General features: G+C 31.0%; 2 protein-coding genes across 3 annotated transcripts; both read left to right on the top strand.

Moving 5' to 3' along the window:
• The first annotated feature begins 12,475 nt into the window (after positions 1-12,475).
• On the top strand, positions 12,476-14,667 carry LOC112777154 (uncharacterized). 2 transcript variants are annotated; one of them, XM_072227128.1, is made up of 4 exons: positions 12,476-12,987; positions 13,756-13,827; positions 14,108-14,153; positions 14,251-14,667. In XM_072227128.1, the coding sequence occupies exons 1-3, from the start codon at positions 12,493-12,495 to the stop codon at positions 14,120-14,122; spliced, it is 582 nt and encodes a 193-aa protein (XP_072083229.1). In that variant the 5' UTR covers positions 12,476-12,492; the 3' UTR covers positions 14,123-14,153; positions 14,251-14,667. The 2 variants fall into 2 exon arrangements, with proteins under 2 accessions (XP_072083229.1, XP_025677235.2); XM_025821450.3 differs by having other exon boundaries at positions 12,476-13,038.
• A 963-nt stretch (positions 14,668-15,630) lies between these two features.
• LOC112777012 (uncharacterized) lies at positions 15,631-18,877 on the top strand. The gene is made up of 3 exons (XM_025821297.3): positions 15,631-16,483; positions 17,875-17,946; positions 18,665-18,877. Exons 1-3 carry the CDS (start codon positions 15,977-15,979, stop codon positions 18,668-18,670), a joined length of 585 nt encoding a protein of 194 aa, XP_025677082.1. The 5' UTR covers positions 15,631-15,976; the 3' UTR covers positions 18,671-18,877.
• Positions 18,878-20,791: the final 1,914 nt, after the last annotated feature.

The following is a 20,791-nucleotide window of genomic DNA, read 5'->3' as shown; positions in this document are numbered from 1 at the left end:
TTCATGTTGTTCAAAAAAGTCATTGATTACCTAACATAACCCTATTCGAATACATTATATAAACATGATAATAATTGAATCCAAAATCCATGAAGTTTTGCTTTTGTTTGTTCCAACAGACACTCAACAATAAAAATATGAATTACAATTTTGATCCTTATACTAACAGGAACAATTTAATGATAGAGGTTTTCTCTAATCACAATAAATATTTCTTCCTTCATATATGGACATGCAAAATTATCTAATGATGTAGATTAAAATTTGTAAACGGTCTTTCACATGATACACGAAAGAATTTATTGACATGGTTTGATTCATCTAGCCGATCTATACGACCCTAATCATTAACCCACTCTCTTATAACAAAATAACATTATATCAACACATGTAGAATCATATTAAATAAAAATTCAAATCAGTTCTTGCTGAATAATTTTTATCAACTAGCACGGCCTACTATGTGAAACGATTCACTGAATAAAAAACATATTTCAGTTTATCATTTCTATTCACTTCTACAAGAGCATTTATTATGGGGACGAAGACTAATTCCACATATGTAACAGAAATTCTCTCCACACCTACAAAACATGGATTTGCACCCACCATTTTTCTCAACGTATAACTTGCAATTAGGACACCTCTGCCAACTCTTCTCCTTCGCCAACCCCATCATCATAACATCCCCATTACTGCCCTGAAACTCCTTGCACCTGATTCCATGGTGCCAAGCAACCTTGCACTGTGCACAAAACATTCCATCACAATGAGGACATTTAAATTTTTTGGCCAATTTTCTGCACTCACCGTCATCGATCATGAGCGCAGAACAGTTCTTAAAGGGACAATAGAATTTGTCAGCCTCAGGTATCGCTGCTTCACACAATAATTTTCCCCACAGATCGAAAACCTTCTTTGGAAGAATATTGCGGCAATCCTCCATATTCAAATAACAGTCCATGCAAATCGGACAAGGAATTTTAACGCGATGAACCTGTGAAGAAACGTACCTTACCATGCAAGTTGTACAGAGTGAGTGGTTGCAACTGACTGTGGTAAAAGATTTCTTTTTTATTTTGGTCTGGATGCAGATTGGGCAACAGAATGGTTCACTGGAATCAACATTCTTCGTCTTCTTGGTGATCTTTCTTCGTTTTCTAATGGGATTAGTGTTTTGGGATTTAGAGTTTTTGTTTGAACGAGAGACCTTAGTCATTGTGTTGATTGAATTGCTTCGTTCACTTGAATTAGGGTTAGGAGGAGATTCTCATCTCTCAACCTGAAAAGAAAATATGATTGAGATTTATAGAAAGAAAAATGCTACTTGTACAACACTAATCAACCTTTAATAATATTTAATTATTTTTTATTAAAATACTCTCCTATTTTTTAGATACATATCTATAAATTAATTTAATTTAAATATTAAAATCGAAAATGTCTCTAACTAGTTATACAGTTGTACACTTCATAGGAGTAGTAGTTATCAGGACTTTGACGTGGGATACGCTTCACATAACAAATAATAAATACAGCGGGTTATTCTTTTTTTTAGTAACACTCACTCACACTTCATAGCTGCTGAAGCCTCCTCTCAGTTTAATTTTATTTGATTTTATCAATAAAATTATTACAAATAAAATATTTTAGATAAAGAAGCAAAAAAAAAATCTAAAGTTTATGAGAGAAGATTTAGCTGATATAGTCGTATTTTTATTTTTCAATTATAATACATCTAATAATATGATATTATATACAAAATATTTTTAAAATACATTCAAAATCGTAAAATTCTAGTTTTTGCGACTTATTATATACAGGATCTGTTTTACGACTTTTTTTTTTTATACCAAAGATAGAAGACTCGAACACACAACCTTTTAATTGAGTATAGGTAAACTATGCCATTTGAGCTATAACTCATTAGCATCTATTTTACGACTTTCTAGTGATGAATGGTCGAATATAATTATATACACAAACTAAAATATTTTCAATTGTAGTTTCTTTTTCAATTGTAACACATCTAAAATTATTAAATTATACAAAAAATATTTTTGAAACACATCCAAAATCATAAATTTAAAATTTAAATTTAAACACTAAAAAATAATTGTAACACATCTAAAATTATGAAGTTATATAAAAAATATTTTTAAAAAAATCCAAAATCATAAATCTAAAATTTAAATTTAAACATTAAAAAATAATTGTAACACATCTAAAATTATGAAGTTATATAGAAAATATTTTTAAAACACTTCCAAAATATAGAAATTGCATATGTAAAAATAATTTAACATTGCAATATATATGAAAATCTCTTCAAGCCATTTTATTCGATTTTTTATTTTAAAAAAATCAAAAATTTATACTGAATAATAAAGAAAGTAATGGTGTCAGAGAGCCGTCCAAACTTTAGGTAAGTTTTCGGCTGGGACGAACGACGACGTTGATGCGGATGGACGACGAGGAGGAGGAAGACGGCGATGAAGATGAATGTTGACGAAGGAAAATGCGGCGTTGTGAATGAGCACCGAGAAGGAGGAAGGCAACGTCGAAGATGAGCGCGGAAGAGGAAGGTGGCGCGGATAAACGGCGGCAGGAGATGATTTCTCTGGGTTTTCGATGTGCGCCTCTGAATTTTCGATGTAGGGCAAACGTAATTTCCCTGCTTCTTTGAGTGTTTTAATTTGTACAAGTTTAGTTAATAATTAGATGATTTAATGTTTATTTTAAAATTTTAAAATTAAAATTTTGAATTTTGAATAATTTGATTTTTAGATATGTATTTAAATTATAATATATATTAATAATTAAATATATTAAATCTGAAACAAAAATTTAAAATTTAAAATTTAAATTTTAAACTTCAGTTTTATTTAGTTTGTATTTTAAATGTGTATTTAATTTTAAAAAGACACTAAATCTATTCATAATTTTTAAATGTATTTATTTTAATTTTTTTAAAATTATTGTAATAAAAGACTGAATATTGTACAATTTTTAAAGAATACTTAGTTGAATTGTTATAGAAAAATTAAACTTACACGTGTAAAATTAAAAAAGGTTGAACTCGAACTTGACTTTACTTACAGTTTAACCCAATTCGTTTCGAGTAAGATTGTCAACTTTTTTTTTTTTAAATGAAGTGGATTGAATTGGAAGTCCACATATAAAGTTGATATTCCCGACCAGCTTTATACTCAGCTTATTTAAAATTGTTAGTTAAAATTAAATTAAATTAATTTTTTTTCTTTTATTCTTTTATTTTCTTTTTTTTTTATTTTTTTTCCAAAGATAATAGGTTATATTTCATTAATTATTAAAAAATGAAATACAAAGATATCCAAAAGCAGGACAGCATAATAAAAGGTGGGGATTTCCCAAAAAACACTACACTGAAAGTATTCATCTGACGATGCGTGGTCGAAAAACGAAGAAAAATCTTAAAGAAGAAAGAATGATAAATCCAATTGCATGCAACTAAGAGCTTGTCTCATGGAGATGACGACCTAAACTGGGAGTTCTTTGGATTTCACGGAGCAACTTGACAGAGCTTGCTAGAATGGCAGACGGCATAGAAGTAGAACCTTCAAAAATCAACTGGTTGCGAGCTTTCCAGCAGTTCCAGCAAATGATGGCAAGCAATTGAGGATTACGGTCAGCATTCTTCAACGGGTTAAGTATCTCTGTTGATGCAGTCCACCATGTCCAAAAGTCGTTAGAACTCTGAGGGGGAAGACAGTCACGAAGATAACTCTGAGACCATACGTCTTTAATTCTAGGGCAATCGATTAAACAATGAGTGACTGTTTCCGTTGCTTCATGACAGCAGGGGCATATTGGTGATATAGATGGGATGCGGTGATGAATCTGAGCAAGCACCGGAAGTCGGCCATGGAGAGCTTTCCAGATAAATAGCTTAATTTTGTGAGGCAAGTTCAACTTCCATAGATCAATCCACGGATTTTTCTGCTGCATATAATTAGGGCAAAGCTCCAGAGGCGGATGGTAAAATAAATAGCCAATTCTGTAACCTGAAGCTGTATCATATTGCTTGGATTTGTTCAAATCCCATTGCAATTTGTCCCTACCCTGCTGAATTTTAACTGACAAAATCCTGTTTGCAACGTCTTGGGGAAATAATTCTTGAATGAGATTCTGATTCCAATTCCTATCTTCAGTAATTAGATCTTTAACTCTTGGAACCAACTCAGATATGTCCTTGAAATAAGATTCAGCCACATAAGCAATACCAGCATTTGAAGTAGCCACTTCACCGTCACTGCCAGTTAGTTGCCAAATTCTATTCCTTCGGGTTCGATTTCTAAATTTCAGATGGAAGAAAGCTGTATTCTGATCACCAGATTTGAGCCATTTGACTCTAGACTTATCTTTCCAATAAGATTCCTCATTTTGCAATGCTTTTTCAAGTTTGTCCTCTATTTTTGAAATGATGTCGCCTCCATGAATTCCTGCTAAACGAAGTTCCTCTAATTCCGACTGTAGTAAATCAATCTCCACCTTCGAATTAGATCTGTGTTCTTGCTGCCATCTGACAATCTTATGCCGACAACGCTTTATTTTTTGAGCTAGGATATACATGGTTGAACCATCAATCTGTTCATGCCAAACCTCTCTAACAATCTGCCTTATTTCATCATTGGAACACCATCTTTCTTGGAATTTGAATCGGCGTTTAGATATCTCAGTTCTCGGATTAGAGTCTAAGAGAAGAGGGGCGTGATCCGAGCCTGATTCTGACAGTTTAAGAACCGTTGCATTGGGATAGAGTTGCTGCCAATCAACTCCTACCAGGAATCGGTCCAGTCTTTCCTGTATCAACTCATCACCCCTCCGTCTATTTGACCAAGTGAATGGTCTTCCGACCATACTAATATCAATCAGGGAATTATCATCAATAAAACTATTAAAGGTTTCAATAGAAGAAGGAGATTTAGCACCCCCACCTTCTTTCTCCAATTGATTAGAAATGGCATTAAAATCCCCCATTAACACAACCTTACCATCGAACTGTTGGGTGACTGAAGTTAATTCAGCAAATTGAGTCATTCTATGTTGATCATTTGAACTGAGATAAACACCTAGAACACCATAGGGATCATTAGAACCAGCTGTCAGAACTGATGCCGCAATGAAAAATCTACTATGCTGTAAAATCTGAACAGTGCAACCATCCCTCCATGCCATTGCCAAACCCCCTGATAATCCATCCGGATCCACAATAAACCATTCATTGAAACCACAAGATCTTAGTTTTCTTTCAACTTGTCGAGATTGATTTTTTGTTTCACAGATAAAACCAACCTCGGGGGAGTAGGATTTGTAAATCCCTTTAAGATTGTGGATTGTCAGGGGTCTCCCCAAACCCCGACAATTCCACGAGAGCAGTTTCATATTTCTCTAGGTGCCACTTGAAGGCTGGCACCCTCCACCGTCATAGCAATTATATGAGGGTTCTGAGTCTCTGATTTGTTGCCCATGGTGTAGAGAAAATCAGAATTGGTATTCAATGATTCCAAAGAGAAATAAGATATATGAAATGAGTGAATAAGAAAACGGAATGAATTAAAAGAGGAATGAATTGGGAGAGAAAACGAAAATTAGGGAGCTAAGTGGAAAAGAAATTAAGAAAAGAAAGTAGAAGAAGATGGAAAAGGGTTTGACGAAGAAAAGACAAAAAAAGGTGTAACCATGGAGGCGGTACAATAAAACCCTGGCAGAGCGTCGGGCGCTAGATGAGGAGTACGTACTCCCACTTAGAGCAATAAAGACTATCTATTTTCCTTTTTTTTATGTTTTAATTAATAATTTTTTTTTTTTACTTTATTAAGATCAGAGATTTGTTATATATTTTCCTTATTTTTTTTTATAATAAAATGCCTACAGTGAAAACAATAAATGTATTTTTTTTTAAAAAAGTATACACTTTAAAGTGTATTTACTATTTAAAAATGGTATAAATGTTATTTTTCTTTATATCTTCGTATACTTAAATCAGATCAATCTAAATTCAAATAATGAAATTGATAAATTGAATATCTTTCATTGTTGTAATATTAAGAATTTTCGATAGCAAGCTAAGAGAATATTAAAAAATAGAAGGTTTTATAGAAAAAATAAATTGTATAATATAATATTATGAAAAATGTTATAATTTTATCTCTTTTTTAGAAAATTTTAAGTTTCGATCATATTATAAGGGTTAATTCACTTAATTGATACATATATAAATGCATTTTGAAGTGTGACAGAGAAAGAGGAAAATTAAATAAACTTTTTCATTTTTAATAGCCAAAAATTATTCATTAAGATTTCTTGAATTTTGAAATTCCAGCTAGAAAATATCCAAATACATTATTTAAATATGATAATAATTGAATTCAAAATCCATGAAGTTTTGCTTTTGGTTATTCCTAAAGGATTACTGTGTTTATAATACGCAGCAGCGGGAGAAAAAAAATAATAATATTAAAGATGTATTTTATACTTTAAACTTTATTCGAATAATATATAAATTAAATCTAAATACTTTTGAATATTTTACTAAAAATTTTATTTTTTGATTGTACAAAAACTCTATGCGTATTCACACTGAAATTAATTTTTATTGTCAACTCCTTGATCAATAGATATGTGAGCTAATTGAAAAATTTCTTTGCAACTCTTTGCATATCATAAAATTCTTCTCCAAGAATTAGACTCACATACATTTATATGTGTAGAGGTAAAGGAATAAAATTCTTATGTTGGTTTCATCCATGTCCTCTACTTTTGGCATACAAGACTAAATCCCCATTTTGGTCTCTAAGATTCACGCGATTACTCAATTTGGTCCCCAAAATTCAAAATTACCTATATTAGTCCTCCAGATTTAAGTTTGGGCACCAATATGGTCCCTTAATTCTTTCCGGCGATGATTAGGCAAACGGAGTGCTGAGATGACACCCTTCTTGTCACGCTGGATGATGAGTAAACGACGTCGTTTACCATTGGCACCCAAACAAGTCAGAAATAAAAAATAGTGGAGGTAGAGAAGAAGAAGAATACTTTATTTTGGGTTTCCATAATTTCTTCTCCCTTCATATACAAAGCGACGACATTTCTGACTTGTTTGGGTGCCAAGGGTAAACGACGTCGTTTACTCATCATCCAGCGTAGGGACGGGGTGCCATTTCAGCATTCCGTTTGTCTAGTCATCGCCAAAAAGGGTTGAGGGACCACGTTGGTTCCCAGACTTGAATCTGAAGGACCAGTATAGGTAATTTTGAATTTCGAGGACCAAAATGGATAATCGCGTGAATCTCAGGGACCAAAATGCAGATGAAATTGCCGGAAGAGAATGCAGACAGAATTGCCTCAAGAGTGGCCAACTGCCGAAAAACTGCTAAAAAGATGGCGAACTGCCGGAAAACTGTTGAAAAGTGACAAAGTGCGAAGAGATGACAAACTATTGAAGGTGACGAAAAATATATGGTTTCTCCATGAGAATAAGTAAGTAGTGGATGAGCTAATCGGTGAGGTCAGAAAAGCATCAAAGCATTGACAAAAGAGAAGGAAAAAAATGGCACGGAAAAAAATATAAAAAGTATGGTGATTTCACCAGAAGAAAATCAACTAATCCTCCTCAAAGAGGATACCAAGGTTCTGATACCATGTTAGAAAGGGGAGAGGAAGCAAGAGGGTATTTATAGGTGCTAAGAGAATCAAAATAATAAATACGTAATGTAACACCTTCACTATCAGAATGTCACACTTTCGGCTACACTACTCTGATAGCAAGAAGTATTACGATGACTTCATATACTTAATAATAAAATAGGAGCCTTTGACTCAAAATCGTATCGCTATTTTCTTTTTAATAAAAATGAAAATACTTTTTAACTGAAGATAAATAAGCTTATACACGTATACAAAACTTCTTACTCAAGCAACTTACAAGTATTATATACATATATGTTATTACAGTTATGACTCCTATCCCTCTTACAAAAATATAATAATAAAGGCGAGGGAAAGTCTATAACATATGTATACAAACAAAAACAACATAATTAGAAACTTAACAAAAACTTTACAAGCTTCCTCGTCCGTCCTGAAAAGATAAAGCTGTAAGGGGGTGAGAACCTAACCACACAATCTCACCTCTGAATTTCAGAATTATCATAATAAGATATTTAAAGAGAAATCTATTTTCTAGCTCAGTGATTATCGATGTCTTATGAATCTTTTTTAAAAAAATCGACAGTTTAATCACTCAAAAATTCAAAGTCTTTTTAAAAGAAATCAATTAAGTATCCAGAAATCTAAAACTCACTTTTCTCATAAAAGAATCTTAAAAGTTTTCTAACTGTATGAATGACCAACCTGTTCCAAACATAGGTTCATTAAGTCTATGTTGAACCAGTTTGATATTTCATACTTTACTAAACTTCAGTCAGAAACCAATCATGCAATCAATCAACACTATCATCAATTCAACACCAAAATTCAATCTCAAAAGTACCACACCAGAACAAACACAGGTAAAACAGACAAGAAAAATACAGGTATAGGTAGTAGTTACAGCAAGTAGCTCAGATAGCAATTAGAGACAGTTAAGCAGTTAGGCAAACCAAAACAACTGCAAACTCAAACAAAGCACGCAAATACATATGATGCATATCAGCCATATGGCTAATGAGCTCATCTGTCAGTTATACAGCCAACTCGACATGTCCTGGTAGCTAACCATTGGACAGAACATCAAATACGGAGCAAGTGGGACAACGCCGCAACCCTTGCATCTTACCCGTGTACCCAGAGCAGGGGACAACCTCACCACTGCCTCTTACCCAGGCGGTGTTACAGTTCTCGACCTAGAGCAAGCGGTGACAGAATTCAGCACTTGCATCTTACCCGAATTATGAACGAAAAATAACAAAAAGAATTAAACTTTTCACAACAAAAATAACAAAAACAATTATGAACGAATTACCCGAATTATGAACGAAAAATAACAAAAAGAATTAAACTTTTCACAACAAAAATAACAAAAAAATTTATGAACGAAAAAAATTAACTATTCTGATAATTTTTTGTATTTTTATTCATATTTTAATTATAAATATAAATATAATTTAATTATATTATTTATGAAATGTGACTATAGATGTAGATAAAATTTAATTTAGTTATATTACTTATATATAGTTTCATTGTATTATATTGCTTATAAAGTTATATTATAAGAATAAATGACCATTTGTACCCATGAGAGATGAAAACGCTGACATTTGTACCCATGATAGCCTGAAACAAAAGTTATACCCATCATAGATGCCCTTCGTGTGACAAAAGTGCCCTGACTTGGATCTGAGCTTGGTTCGTAGGAATCCGATCCTACGTGGCACTCCAAACCCCTAAACCCTTTAAATATAATCTAATTTTAATTTATAATTTTATTCCCCATCTTCTCTTCCCCAATTCCAAACTCTGCGTCCCTACCACCGCTCTCATTCCTTGCTACCACCATAGCCATCAACATCATCGACCCACCGTTCTCCCTTCTCGACGTTTCTGCCTCTTCTTCAACAGCCTCTTTCTCCTCTCATCGTCAACATCAACAACCTCATCCTTATTAAGGTTTTTTGAATCTTCCAAATTTCCAAAATGTTTCATCATTTCTCACTTCTCACTGGCGCCACTCACGAAGGGTGTAACCTTCCTCTGATCCCATCTCTGTAGGCGCTGGAAGCACTGGTTCGTCTGAGACAAAAACGCTGTCGTCGTGGTAGCCGTTGTCGTTACCATTTTCTGCTACATGCACCAGTTCGAAAGGAGACTGGGAGTAGCTTGGATCCAAATCGCTAAACCCGAAGATGTCTGGTGAAGCAGACGGAGAAGTGTGGTCAACGACGGGGACATTGCCGCCGGAGATCAGAGTCGACGCTGTAGGTATCAAAAGCAGACATGTCTTCTGTCTCTATGTTGTTTTTGTTCTCTCTCTTCTGTACAAAGATGGGTGCTTCGTTTGCTTAGCTTAATTGAATAATTGTATTCAGAGAAAGAGAGAGATGCTGTTAAAAATTAGAACGTTTATTTGAAAAATAAATATTACCAACACATTCATATTTGCGTTCCTCAATCGCGGGTCCTTTTCTCCTTCACTTTGATTTTTTGTGTTACTGATTTGTGGAGTGCCTGATTTTTTTCAAAGTTTGAATTTTTTTTCCATAATTGATGAAGAGGAGAATGAGTCTGGGGAAGAGATAGATGAAGACGAGGGGGACGATGATGATGTTGTTTTCCTTGAGAATTCTTACTACCTGCACGGTTACTGGACTGGCTTGGTTGACCGGTATGAAGAGATGTTTGAGAAGTACCATCCCGGATTTGGAGTGCGGAAGAGGAAGGGGAGGTGGAGAAGGTGAGAATGAAGGAAGAGTGGTTGAAAAGCATGAGAGTGAGGAGGGTATCCTTGATAGGGTCAGAGGTGGTAGGGAGGGAGAAGAGGATGGCTTTGTCGGCGTGAAGGGCGGAGTGGATGGTGAGGGAGCGAGTGTTAGGAAGAAGGGGCAGAGTGGGGTTTGAAGAGTGAAGAGTGGGGTTTGGAGAGAGAGTGTGTGTGTGTGAGTAAGAGAGAGGGGTTGAAGATAAGGGAGGGAGCGCCACGTAGGATCGGATTCCTACGAACCAAGTTCAGATCCAAGTCAGGGCACTTTTGTCACACGGAAGACATCTATCATGGGTATAACTTTAGTTTCAGGCTATCATGGGTACAAATGTCAGCGTTTTCATCTCTCATGGGTACAAATGGTCATTTATTCTATATTATAATTATGACAATAGAATTGTTCTTGTATTTTTATATGTGTGACTAATTGGTGGTGTTAAAACATTACTCTTAATTATAAATAAGGTTTATAATTTAAAAAATCAAAGACTCAATTAAAAAGATACGAAAAAAATAATGTTAAAATATTCTAACTCTTTAAAATAAAAATATTCGAAATTCAATTAAAAATTATTTAAAATTTAAACTCAATAAAAATATTATATTCAATGTTTTTTGTATTAAATATATTTAATAACCTATTATATCATATTGGTTGAAATTAGTTTTTATAATGTTAATTTTTTAATAACACTTTATTAGAAAAAATCATCTTTTTATAATTTTTTAAAAACTAATTAATATTATATATATTTTGTTACATTACATCTTGTTATAAAAATTTTATTTATTTCTAATGCTTATATTAAAAATAAAAACAAATTTAAATTAGTAAATTTTAATCTATAATATAATAATAATATAGTAATTGTTGTATATATTATACGAATAAAAATTAGTTATTTTTTTATTTATAAAAATTTTAAGAGCTTGTTATATATATATATATATATATATATATATATATATATATATATATATATATATATATATATATATATATATATTGATGAATGTGATATATTTTTTTATGTAAATAATCTTTTAAAAAAATCTAATAGTTAATTTATTACCTTTTTTGTTTTAGTTTAAATTAAATATTTTTTATTGTTTTTGGAAAGAAAATCTTTTGAAGAATTTACTAATATGTGATGAGAAATACCAAACAAATTATAAAGAAACCAATTAAAACATAGTATGAAAACATTAAAAAAAAAAAAGACGTTTTAGGCGTCTTTATCTGAGTGACCTCCATACATTTATATATTGTATCTTTCACATTATTTAAGTATACACAAACTTTTTCTTTGCTGCTCTCTTACTTTTTCTAACAAATTTCACTTGTATTATGTTATGATACAAAGAACAAAAAAATAACTTATCAAAATACAGTTAATTCAACAAGATCTCTCTAACGATAAAATTTAGACTATAACTCAAATGACATAATCTTTCCATATCCATTTAAGAAGTCGCTGTTTTGAGTCTCCCTAAAATAAGTTCTTCTCATCTCACAAGAATGAGAAATCCCTTAAAAAAATATTCGTTGAATTAATACATTTTATATACTATGTACTCCTTATGTACTCCTACTATATAAAAAATTACAACAAATAAACCTATAAGTAACAAAAGGAATATGAGCTCTTCAATTCATACATTTCACTTCACCATTAGTGATTTAAGTATTGGAATTTCTTAGTTTAGAGATATTTTTTTCCAAAATTACTACTATAACTGTTAAGGATGGGAATAATGTAGAGGTACTAATATCATTTTTTCAGTTAGTAGTGAAGACAAGCAAAACTATACCTAGGGCATATAGTATGGCATGCATCCAAAAGAGGAAGCTCCCACGTAAACCAAAAAACCAATATAATAAACGAACTTTCAAAACTAACAGAAACACTCTTTCTTCTACATACATACGTACTTCCTACATATTCGTACTCTTTCAAATACATACGCAATGCAACATGTTCTTAATTAATCCTAACCCCTTGCAAAGGAAACCTCACTTTCATTCAACCATGGCAAACTCAAACTCACACTCAAACTCAATAACAGTAACCTCCTCCACTAAGCACCATTTCAAAAACGGCATCGTTTTTAGGCCGTGTCGTCACTGCTGCTGCTGCATCACATTCACGTTAGTGATTCTCCTCTCCGCTGCATCGATCTTTGTGTTCTGGCCATCGGATCCGGACGTGAAGATCGAACAGCTGAGCTTGAGGCACGTGAAAGTTCACCCGATACCGCCGGTGAGCGCGGTGCTGCTGATCTCAGTGGCGGTGAAGGTGCGAAACGGGGACATCTACTGGATGGATCTGACGGACGTTGACATTGGAGTGAGGTACAGAGGGATCAAACTGGGTCATGTGGAGACAGAGGAGTGGCACGTGAGAGGATGGGGATGGTGCCACGTGTTCGGTGATATTGAGTACAGTAGGTTACCATCGTCGGATGTGATTCACTTGGTGGAGGACATGACGAAGGGAAAAACCACCTTTCATGTTCTTGTTGAGGTTTCTGGCCAGCTTGGATTTCTTATCTTTCGCTTTCCTTATGTCTTCAAGGTGCTTCTCATGCTTTTTTTATTAGTAAAAATTCGGGTGCAATTAATTTTATATAAAATTAATAATCGAGAATAGTTAAATAATTTGATAAGTTTAACTAAATTATTATGTAATAATTTTTAATTATCAATTTCACATGAAATTAACTAAGTTTTTACCTTTTTTACTATTCAAAATAAATAATTTAATTTTGATACATTATATTATTATAAAAAAATTTTAGACATGCATCCAATATAATTTATTGAATTATAACCTAAAATGATTTATTGTGCATCAAAATTAACTTGATCAAATCCATATCTCCGATGTTCAAAACAGATCAAATTTATTATTTTATTTTAATTAGGGAGTAATGTTGCACTTGCACATGAAAAATGTTGTTAAATACTAAATTGAACATATATATACTTAATTTTTTTGTTGAATAATATTTACACAAATTATTACCATAAAATAAAATTTAAACATTTAAAAATTACTATGTACAATAATAAAAGTATTCATTTGTTTTAAATAGTTTTATCAAACAAATTAAGTATTTAAGTATGTTTTTTTTTTTTCTTCATATATATTGAAAACATATCAATTATTTTTGACACCGTTGATGAACAGTTTGAATTAATCTTAGTAATCTTAGTTGCTTCCTTCACCCTGATGGCTCATTCCCTGAATAAGCCTTTTGCTTATGATCCCTAATTTGCAATATTTACACAGGCAATACGATCATGTGACGTTTTGGTCAATACAAAAAATCATTCAATAATTCATCAACATTGTCTCCATAAGGTAAGCTTGATGGATTAATATTAGAAAATTTTATATATGCTCCTATTTATTTGATTTATTGTGATTACATTAGTAAAAATAATAATTTTTTATATTTGTCGTAAAAAACAAATATAATTAGATGATTGTGAAAAAAAATTTATACAATTAATACATAAAAATTAAATTATTATTATTTTCGTCGTCATCTAGAAGTGTAACTTGATTGGAAATTTCTACTCATCAATCATGTTAATTGTAAATGTTCAGAATCATTGATCAAATAATATTTTTATTGCAGGACTCATCATGGTAAAAATTGACGATTAACTAATTGACATAGTAAGGTGAATTTTGTAAAGAACTAAATTATCCATGTCAATTCCTATATCATCTTAAGAATGATTTGGCTTCTTTTGTACTAACTTCCTTCATGATTTCAAGGATGAACTAAAGGACTAATGACATTTACTCTGCCAACTATGGAGCAAAGAAATTATCAAAGGATGTAACAACGTCTCTCCCACTACGTGTATATATACGTACAGAATTGGATTTGAGTACACGAGATTAATGCTAAAAATCATATATGATAAGAAGATAAATTATTTTAGTGGCTGTTGCGCCATCTGCAATGTTTGATCTTGTTTGAGAAAATTATTGTAAGGTGTAATGGTGGGTACAAAATTTCTCATCTTGAATTAGGAATTCAGATTTTTCCATCATGTGAATGTAAATAAAGATGAATGTTGAAAATAATTATATCTTCTCTCCCATGTTAGAAATAAATTATATAGAGAGCAAAATGAGAATGGAGGGGAAAAATCCCACCCTATGATATCTTTTAATATGATTCCTCCTTATTGTTTTTTACATTTTTTTTAATTCTTTTGTATTTTTTGGTTTGGATTAATTATTACAAGTTTCACGTCTCTCATAAAATTTTTAGATAGTTTATAATATTAATAAGACATTCTCAAAATTTAATTTTATATTGTTTTTTATAAAAAAAAATTAATTGATAATTTTATCATGTGCCATTTAACTAAACCCTTATTTTTTATAACTTTTTAGATCTTTTAAAGATATTTTATTATTTTATTCAATATCAAAATATTTTGAGAATATTTTTGATAATTTATCAATATAAATTTTTTTCTCTTAAAACTTTAAAAAGTTCAATAGAATTAATGAATCATTCTATATTTAATCGGTTCACTCAATCTCAATTCTAATATAATACTAGAGTCTAACCGATGTAATGCTATTATTTTTTTTTATTTGAATAATTAAAAATAAAAGGAGTACAAAAATCAAAATTTATTCCTTTTTTTTATATGTATGTTGTAAATAAGTATTTAAATATTTTTAGAAAATTTAAAACAAATACACAAATAGTTTATTATATGCAAAAGTCAGTTAACACTTAAAAGAATTTTTTTTTTGGGTTCAGCTAATCTTAACTTATCTTATAAGTAATAAAAAGTTTTAAATATTTTCTTTTAATAAATACATTGAAAATTTAATTTTATATTTTTTTTATAAAAACTTTTTTAATTGATAATTTTATCATGTGTCATTACCCTTATTTTTTATAACTTTTTAGATCTTTATTTAAAGATATTTTATTATTTTATTCAATATTAAAATATTTTGAGAATATTTTTGATAATTTATCAATATAAAGTTTTTTCTCTTGAAACTTTAAAAAGTTCAATAGAATTAATGAATAATTCTATATTTAATAGATATTAATAAGTAGAAAAAATCTAAGATAATAACACAAAAATAAGAAAATAAATAGGTATCAAGGAAGATGAGAAAAGTTTGTCTTTATTACACTTGTTGTATACATATGATGATTGATGAGTGATATGCAATAGATCTTCATCAAATGTTCCTTATGTGGTGTTTAAAGTACTACCTGATTGATTTCACAAACATTCAAAGAAGACAAAAGAAAACATAAATAAAAAAGAGCGTGACACGAAACACATTCTTAGCTTCACATATATATACGGCACAGTTGCATACAAAATTGGAAACCCGAACCACAATTTCGCGCTTCAAAACAAAGTGCTACGACTATGAAATTTTCACAAGTGTTAACTACTACTCTTAACTAAAACACATTCTTCTCGCTTCTTACTTCTTAGTACTTACCCAATCCATGGAAAAGAACGCATCTTTCCCAACAAAAAAGCACCTTCACAAAAACGACTTCGATCCACCACCACCACGCCCATGCCACTGCCTGCTAACATGCATGCTCCTGACTCTTCTCTTTGTGGCCTTGGTCGTCGTGTTATGGCCCGGGGAACCGGACGTGAAGATCACGCAGCTGAGCGTGAAGCGCGTGAAGGCGACGGCGATGTTCATGCTTTCCGTGACGATTAAGGTTCAAAACCGCGACGTGTACTGGATGGATCTGAAGGAGGTGGACGTGGGGATGAAGTACAGAGGGAGAAAGCTGGGTCACGTGGAGTCTGGGAGGTGGCACGTGAGGGGGTGGGGATGGTGCCATGTGTACGGTGATTTAGAGTTCGGTGGATTGCCTCCCGTGGATGTGGTGCATCTGATTGAAGATATCAAGAAGGGAAGTGCTTTATTTCATGGTGTTGCGGAAGTTTCTGGCCAACTTGGCTTTTTTGGATTTCGCTCTCCGTACGTCTTTAAGGTATATACATTAACCAAAGAATTTTGAAATATGGTTTTGCATTTATATATATAGGTGGAAACTCAAGTGCAGTCGACTTCACGTAAAGTTGATAATAGAGAGTCGTTAGATGATTTGACTTATTTGACTAAATTTGCATGTAACGACTCTCAGCTATTAACTTTCCGTGAAATCGAGATTCCACCATATATATATCATCTATCTATTTTTTTTTAATTTGAATAGAGTGCATTAATTTTGTAATACTGTCACTATTCAATAGTATACTTTCAATTTAGTTTAAGAAAAAGGTTAGAAATTAGTTTTATTTCTGCCAACAAAATGTAGAAGGGGAAGAAAATATGGTTTGGATTGTTATCTTAGAAAGGGAAACATAAATTTAACTTATAGAGAAAAAAAATAGTTATTTTATTTAGAGTTTAATTTTGATGTACTGATATATATAATCATTCAATTATATTTATTTTTTAAATGATCAATTATGTGATCAATGTAAATTAAAGATAATTATTTTTGTCGACTTGACATTCTGTAATTAAACGTACATATAAAATTGCTTTCACACTGATAATGTATCAAATTAAATTTTTTATTTAATAAAATATTTACTAATCTATATATATAATTCATAATAAAAAGGTTGATCATAAACTTTATTCAAAATAAATAGATATGATTTAAGTTCTCTTAAATCTTTATACCAATATGTTCTAAAATAATATGTTAGACTTGTGTTTATACCATAGTTGTTTCGTTATATCTATACCTACATTAATTTGGATCGGATTTGTATGTCTCTTTCAATATAATATGGTTTGTAAAGTATATAAAAAAGAGAGTTAGAAACTAAAATTTTTTTGAATCAATAATAGTTTTCTGATGATAAACGAGTGATATGGGAAAAATATATGATGCCAAACTATTTTTGTTGTTACTCGTACGGAGTGAAACATCGTGAAAAAGTTAAGAGAACTAGGGCGGTAGAAGGGTCAAGAAGAAATTAGTGTTCTAAAATTTTCAATGTCATGTATGTAATAATGATTAGTAACTTTTTAGGAATTTCCCTTTATGTTTTCTGGTTTGATTTAGTACTTATTAGTAGGATCCTTAATTCTCTTGGGGTCATATTTTGTACTCTTGTTCCATTTTTAATTTTGACTAATGATGATGATTGATGAAGTTTCATTATCGGAAAAAATAAAATTAATGGAAATCTAAGAGTTTTTAAAGAATGTATGTTCTTCTAGGTAGACCAAAAATAAAATGTTCTTTGTATGAACCATTTTAGAACAAGTATCAATTACTCTTATTTCCTCTTCTATTATCTCCTGTGTTTTTCTTAATAGTTTGAATATTTTAATAATGATCTTTATCTTGAAATATCTCAACAGGCAGTACGGGCATGTGACGTTTTGGTTAATACAAAAAATCAAACAGTTGTTCATCAACATTGTATCCGTAAGGTAATGAGCTTAATTACATTATTATTCTAGATTGAATAATAATAATAATAATAATAATAATAATAATAATAATAATAATAATAATTTTGCATTATAAACTTATTGACTCATTTTTTTATTTAATAATAAATAAATGACTCAGTTTGATGTAAAAAATAATAAGTCACTCATATATATGTGAATTTTTTTATGAAGAGTAGTGGAGTTAATCGAAATGTGAAGATTTTTACTAAAATTTTAAGACAGTGTATATTTTATATGATATTTTTATTTTTTAAATATTTTTTATCATGATACAACTCATTCTAAAAGTTTAAGCCGATAGAAATAAATAACATAAATAGTTATATCTTTAATTTTCTCCCTCAAATAAGAGATTTTTTTTTAATTTTTTTTATTTTTGCATGAGTCTTTTTTTTTATTTTATTTGTCTTATGATATTTTTTTTTTTATTTTTAGGATTCACTAAAGATCAAACTCTAGACCTTTTTAATATAGAACTCTAGTATCATATTATGATATTACTCATTTCAAAAATTTAAATTGATAAAAATAGATAATATGAATTATTATATTTCTTAACTTTTTTTATTGAAAAAAAAAAAACAATTTTTTACTCTATTAAAAAACACACTTTGCCGTAACATTATCCTATATATACTGTTTTATCAATGGTTTGGCTTCTATTATACTAACTCTGTTCATGATTTGAATGAAGGACTAACCACACTGGCTTTGCAACTATGGAGCAAATATCAAGATATAATAACGTCTTATTATTACTTGATATGTATATAATAACGTCTTATTATTATTAGCTAGCGGCACATACATATTGCAAGATCAAAGATAACTTGCTTGCATTGGGAGACATATAGAATCATCCATTTTGAATCACAATCGATATCAAAACTTTAAATCAGAGTTTCAACCGTCATGAATCAAACATGATAATGTATTATGTAAGATATAGTTAAAAAAATTTTAGATTCACTACTACATGTATTTTAGGGAAAAAAATCCTAGCAATATTTCTAGTCAAATTTGGCATTTTATTAATACATGGCTGGCTATTTTTGTCATTTTCAATGTCCAACATACCCAGTTAATATCTTGGGAGAAATAATATTTTAGAAAACCAAGAGGTCTTTTAAAATAACAATGTAGATTGAAAGATGTGGGTTGTAATAATAGTTATACAAGAAAAGAATAAATAATTTTTGACTTTTTAGTAAGTAGATATTTAAATTTTTGAAAATATATTTAAATTTTTGAATTTTTTAAAATTTAGATAGATTAATCCTTTTGTTTATTTGACTCTGTCAAACTTAACGAAAAATTAAATGTGACTCCCATTATACTAATCTGGCTGATACAGATATATATGCAAGAGAGTTTTTAAAATTGGACAAATTAGACAACCCAGATATTGATGTGTCCAGATTTTAAGAGAACAAGAAACTTAAATATATTTTCAAATCTTCAGAGACTTAAATATCCACAGACCAAAAAATCATGGATTAATTTATTCTTTTCTCATAGTTACGCTAAATTTTAAAGAGATAATTTTTTTTTGTTTTTTTTAAATAATATATATAAATAAATAATCAACTTCAAATCAATTATATATTTTTTATATTTATTCTTATTATTTTATATATTTTTAATATATAATTTTATATTTTAAATTATCTAATAATTAATTTTTAGTGTGCATATATATAATATTATTTTTTTAGGTCAACATCTTTTCTTTTCCTTCTTTGATCCCTCTTTCCTCCACCCAATCAATGACCCACAAATTTTCTACGTAAACATTTTTAAAAGTAAAATAATCCACAAAACTTTTCTATATGCTACGTTGGCTAACTTTCTTTTTGGATGCATCGTTTCCATTTTTTCATCCTAAAAAGAATGTTTCCATTTTACTTTCTTCGTCACTAACTTTATGTATGTTCATTATTTTCTTTTCAATTTTGTTTTGAATGTTCATATTTTCAAACAATACCAACAACAACTTGCCTTTGAGCTGATTGGGTTGGTCAAGGCCGAAAGAAGCGAGCAACTAAAAGTAATGACTCATCATATCCCAAAATAAATAAATAAATAAACAAATAAATAAAGGAGATAAGATACCAATGACTCATACAATTGTACAACAATGACTCCAAAAAAAAAAATGCGCATACAGCTGAAAGAAAATTATTTTGATGTTCAATAATTCAAGTAAGCCAAACTAAGGGGATTATCTATATTTGTAAAATAAGAACAAAATCATTTTTGAGATAATACTTGTTACGATGGGTAACCGGAGATTATTGGGCTGGACTCACTGGGTTGGCCCGATCGTCTGAGGAAGGAAGCCTTCGAGCGGGTCTGCGTCTTGGGGGCCTCCGTCCGACTTGTGAGTATGAACGAATGGGGGGTGATACCTGCAAAGACACTCTGATGCCTAAGTTAGCAGGGGGTTAAGCAGGTTTAGAATGTATCGGAACTTAGAGATACCTGAGAGATGTCAGTGTATTTATAGTGGTGAACCAATAACCACCGTTGAAGTAGTACCACTTTTTAAGGGGAATAACCGTCCCTTTATCTTAGGGTGGTTGAGATATGGCTCCTGGAAGTGGTTAGAGAGATTCTAGGGGCAGTTATCCTCTTGAGGGAGGGTTTATCTGCCAGCTAATCCTCGTACCGACTTCTTTAGAGCAAGTCGTGAAGATAGCCGACTTCGTGGTATCTGGTCGGTGTAATGAAAGGCTCAACTCTTTTGGGTTGGGCCTTTTTTCTTGGATCTTAGGCCTTAGTGTTGGGCCAGGGTATGAACAGTGCCCCTAATCGAGCCCAA

The sequence above is a fragment of the Arachis hypogaea genome, chromosome 19 (assembly GCF_003086295.3).
Source record: "Arachis hypogaea cultivar Tifrunner chromosome 19, arahy.Tifrunner.gnm2.J5K5, whole genome shotgun sequence".
NCBI classification, from domain to species: Eukaryota; Viridiplantae; Streptophyta; class Magnoliopsida; order Fabales; family Fabaceae; genus Arachis; species Arachis hypogaea.
The sequence above is the reverse complement of the archived record's forward strand: the minus strand, read 5'-3'. Positions and strand labels throughout refer to the sequence as shown.

Bases quoted from the DNA above. Each gene is read 5' to 3' on its own strand.
- LOC112777154 (XM_025821450.3), top strand. From the start codon at position 12,493: ATGGCAAACTCAAACTCACACTCAAACTCAATAACAGTAACCTCCTCC. The intron at 13,039-13,755 runs GTGCTTCTCATG...ATATTTACACAG, and splicing joins GCTTTCCTTATGTCTTCAAG to GCAATACGATCATGTGACGT.
- LOC112777012 (XM_025821297.3), top strand. From the start codon at position 15,977: ATGGAAAAGAACGCATCTTTCCCAACAAAAAAGCACCTTCACAAAAAC. The intron at 16,484-17,874 runs GTATATACATTA...ATATCTCAACAG, and splicing joins GCTCTCCGTACGTCTTTAAG to GCAGTACGGGCATGTGACGT.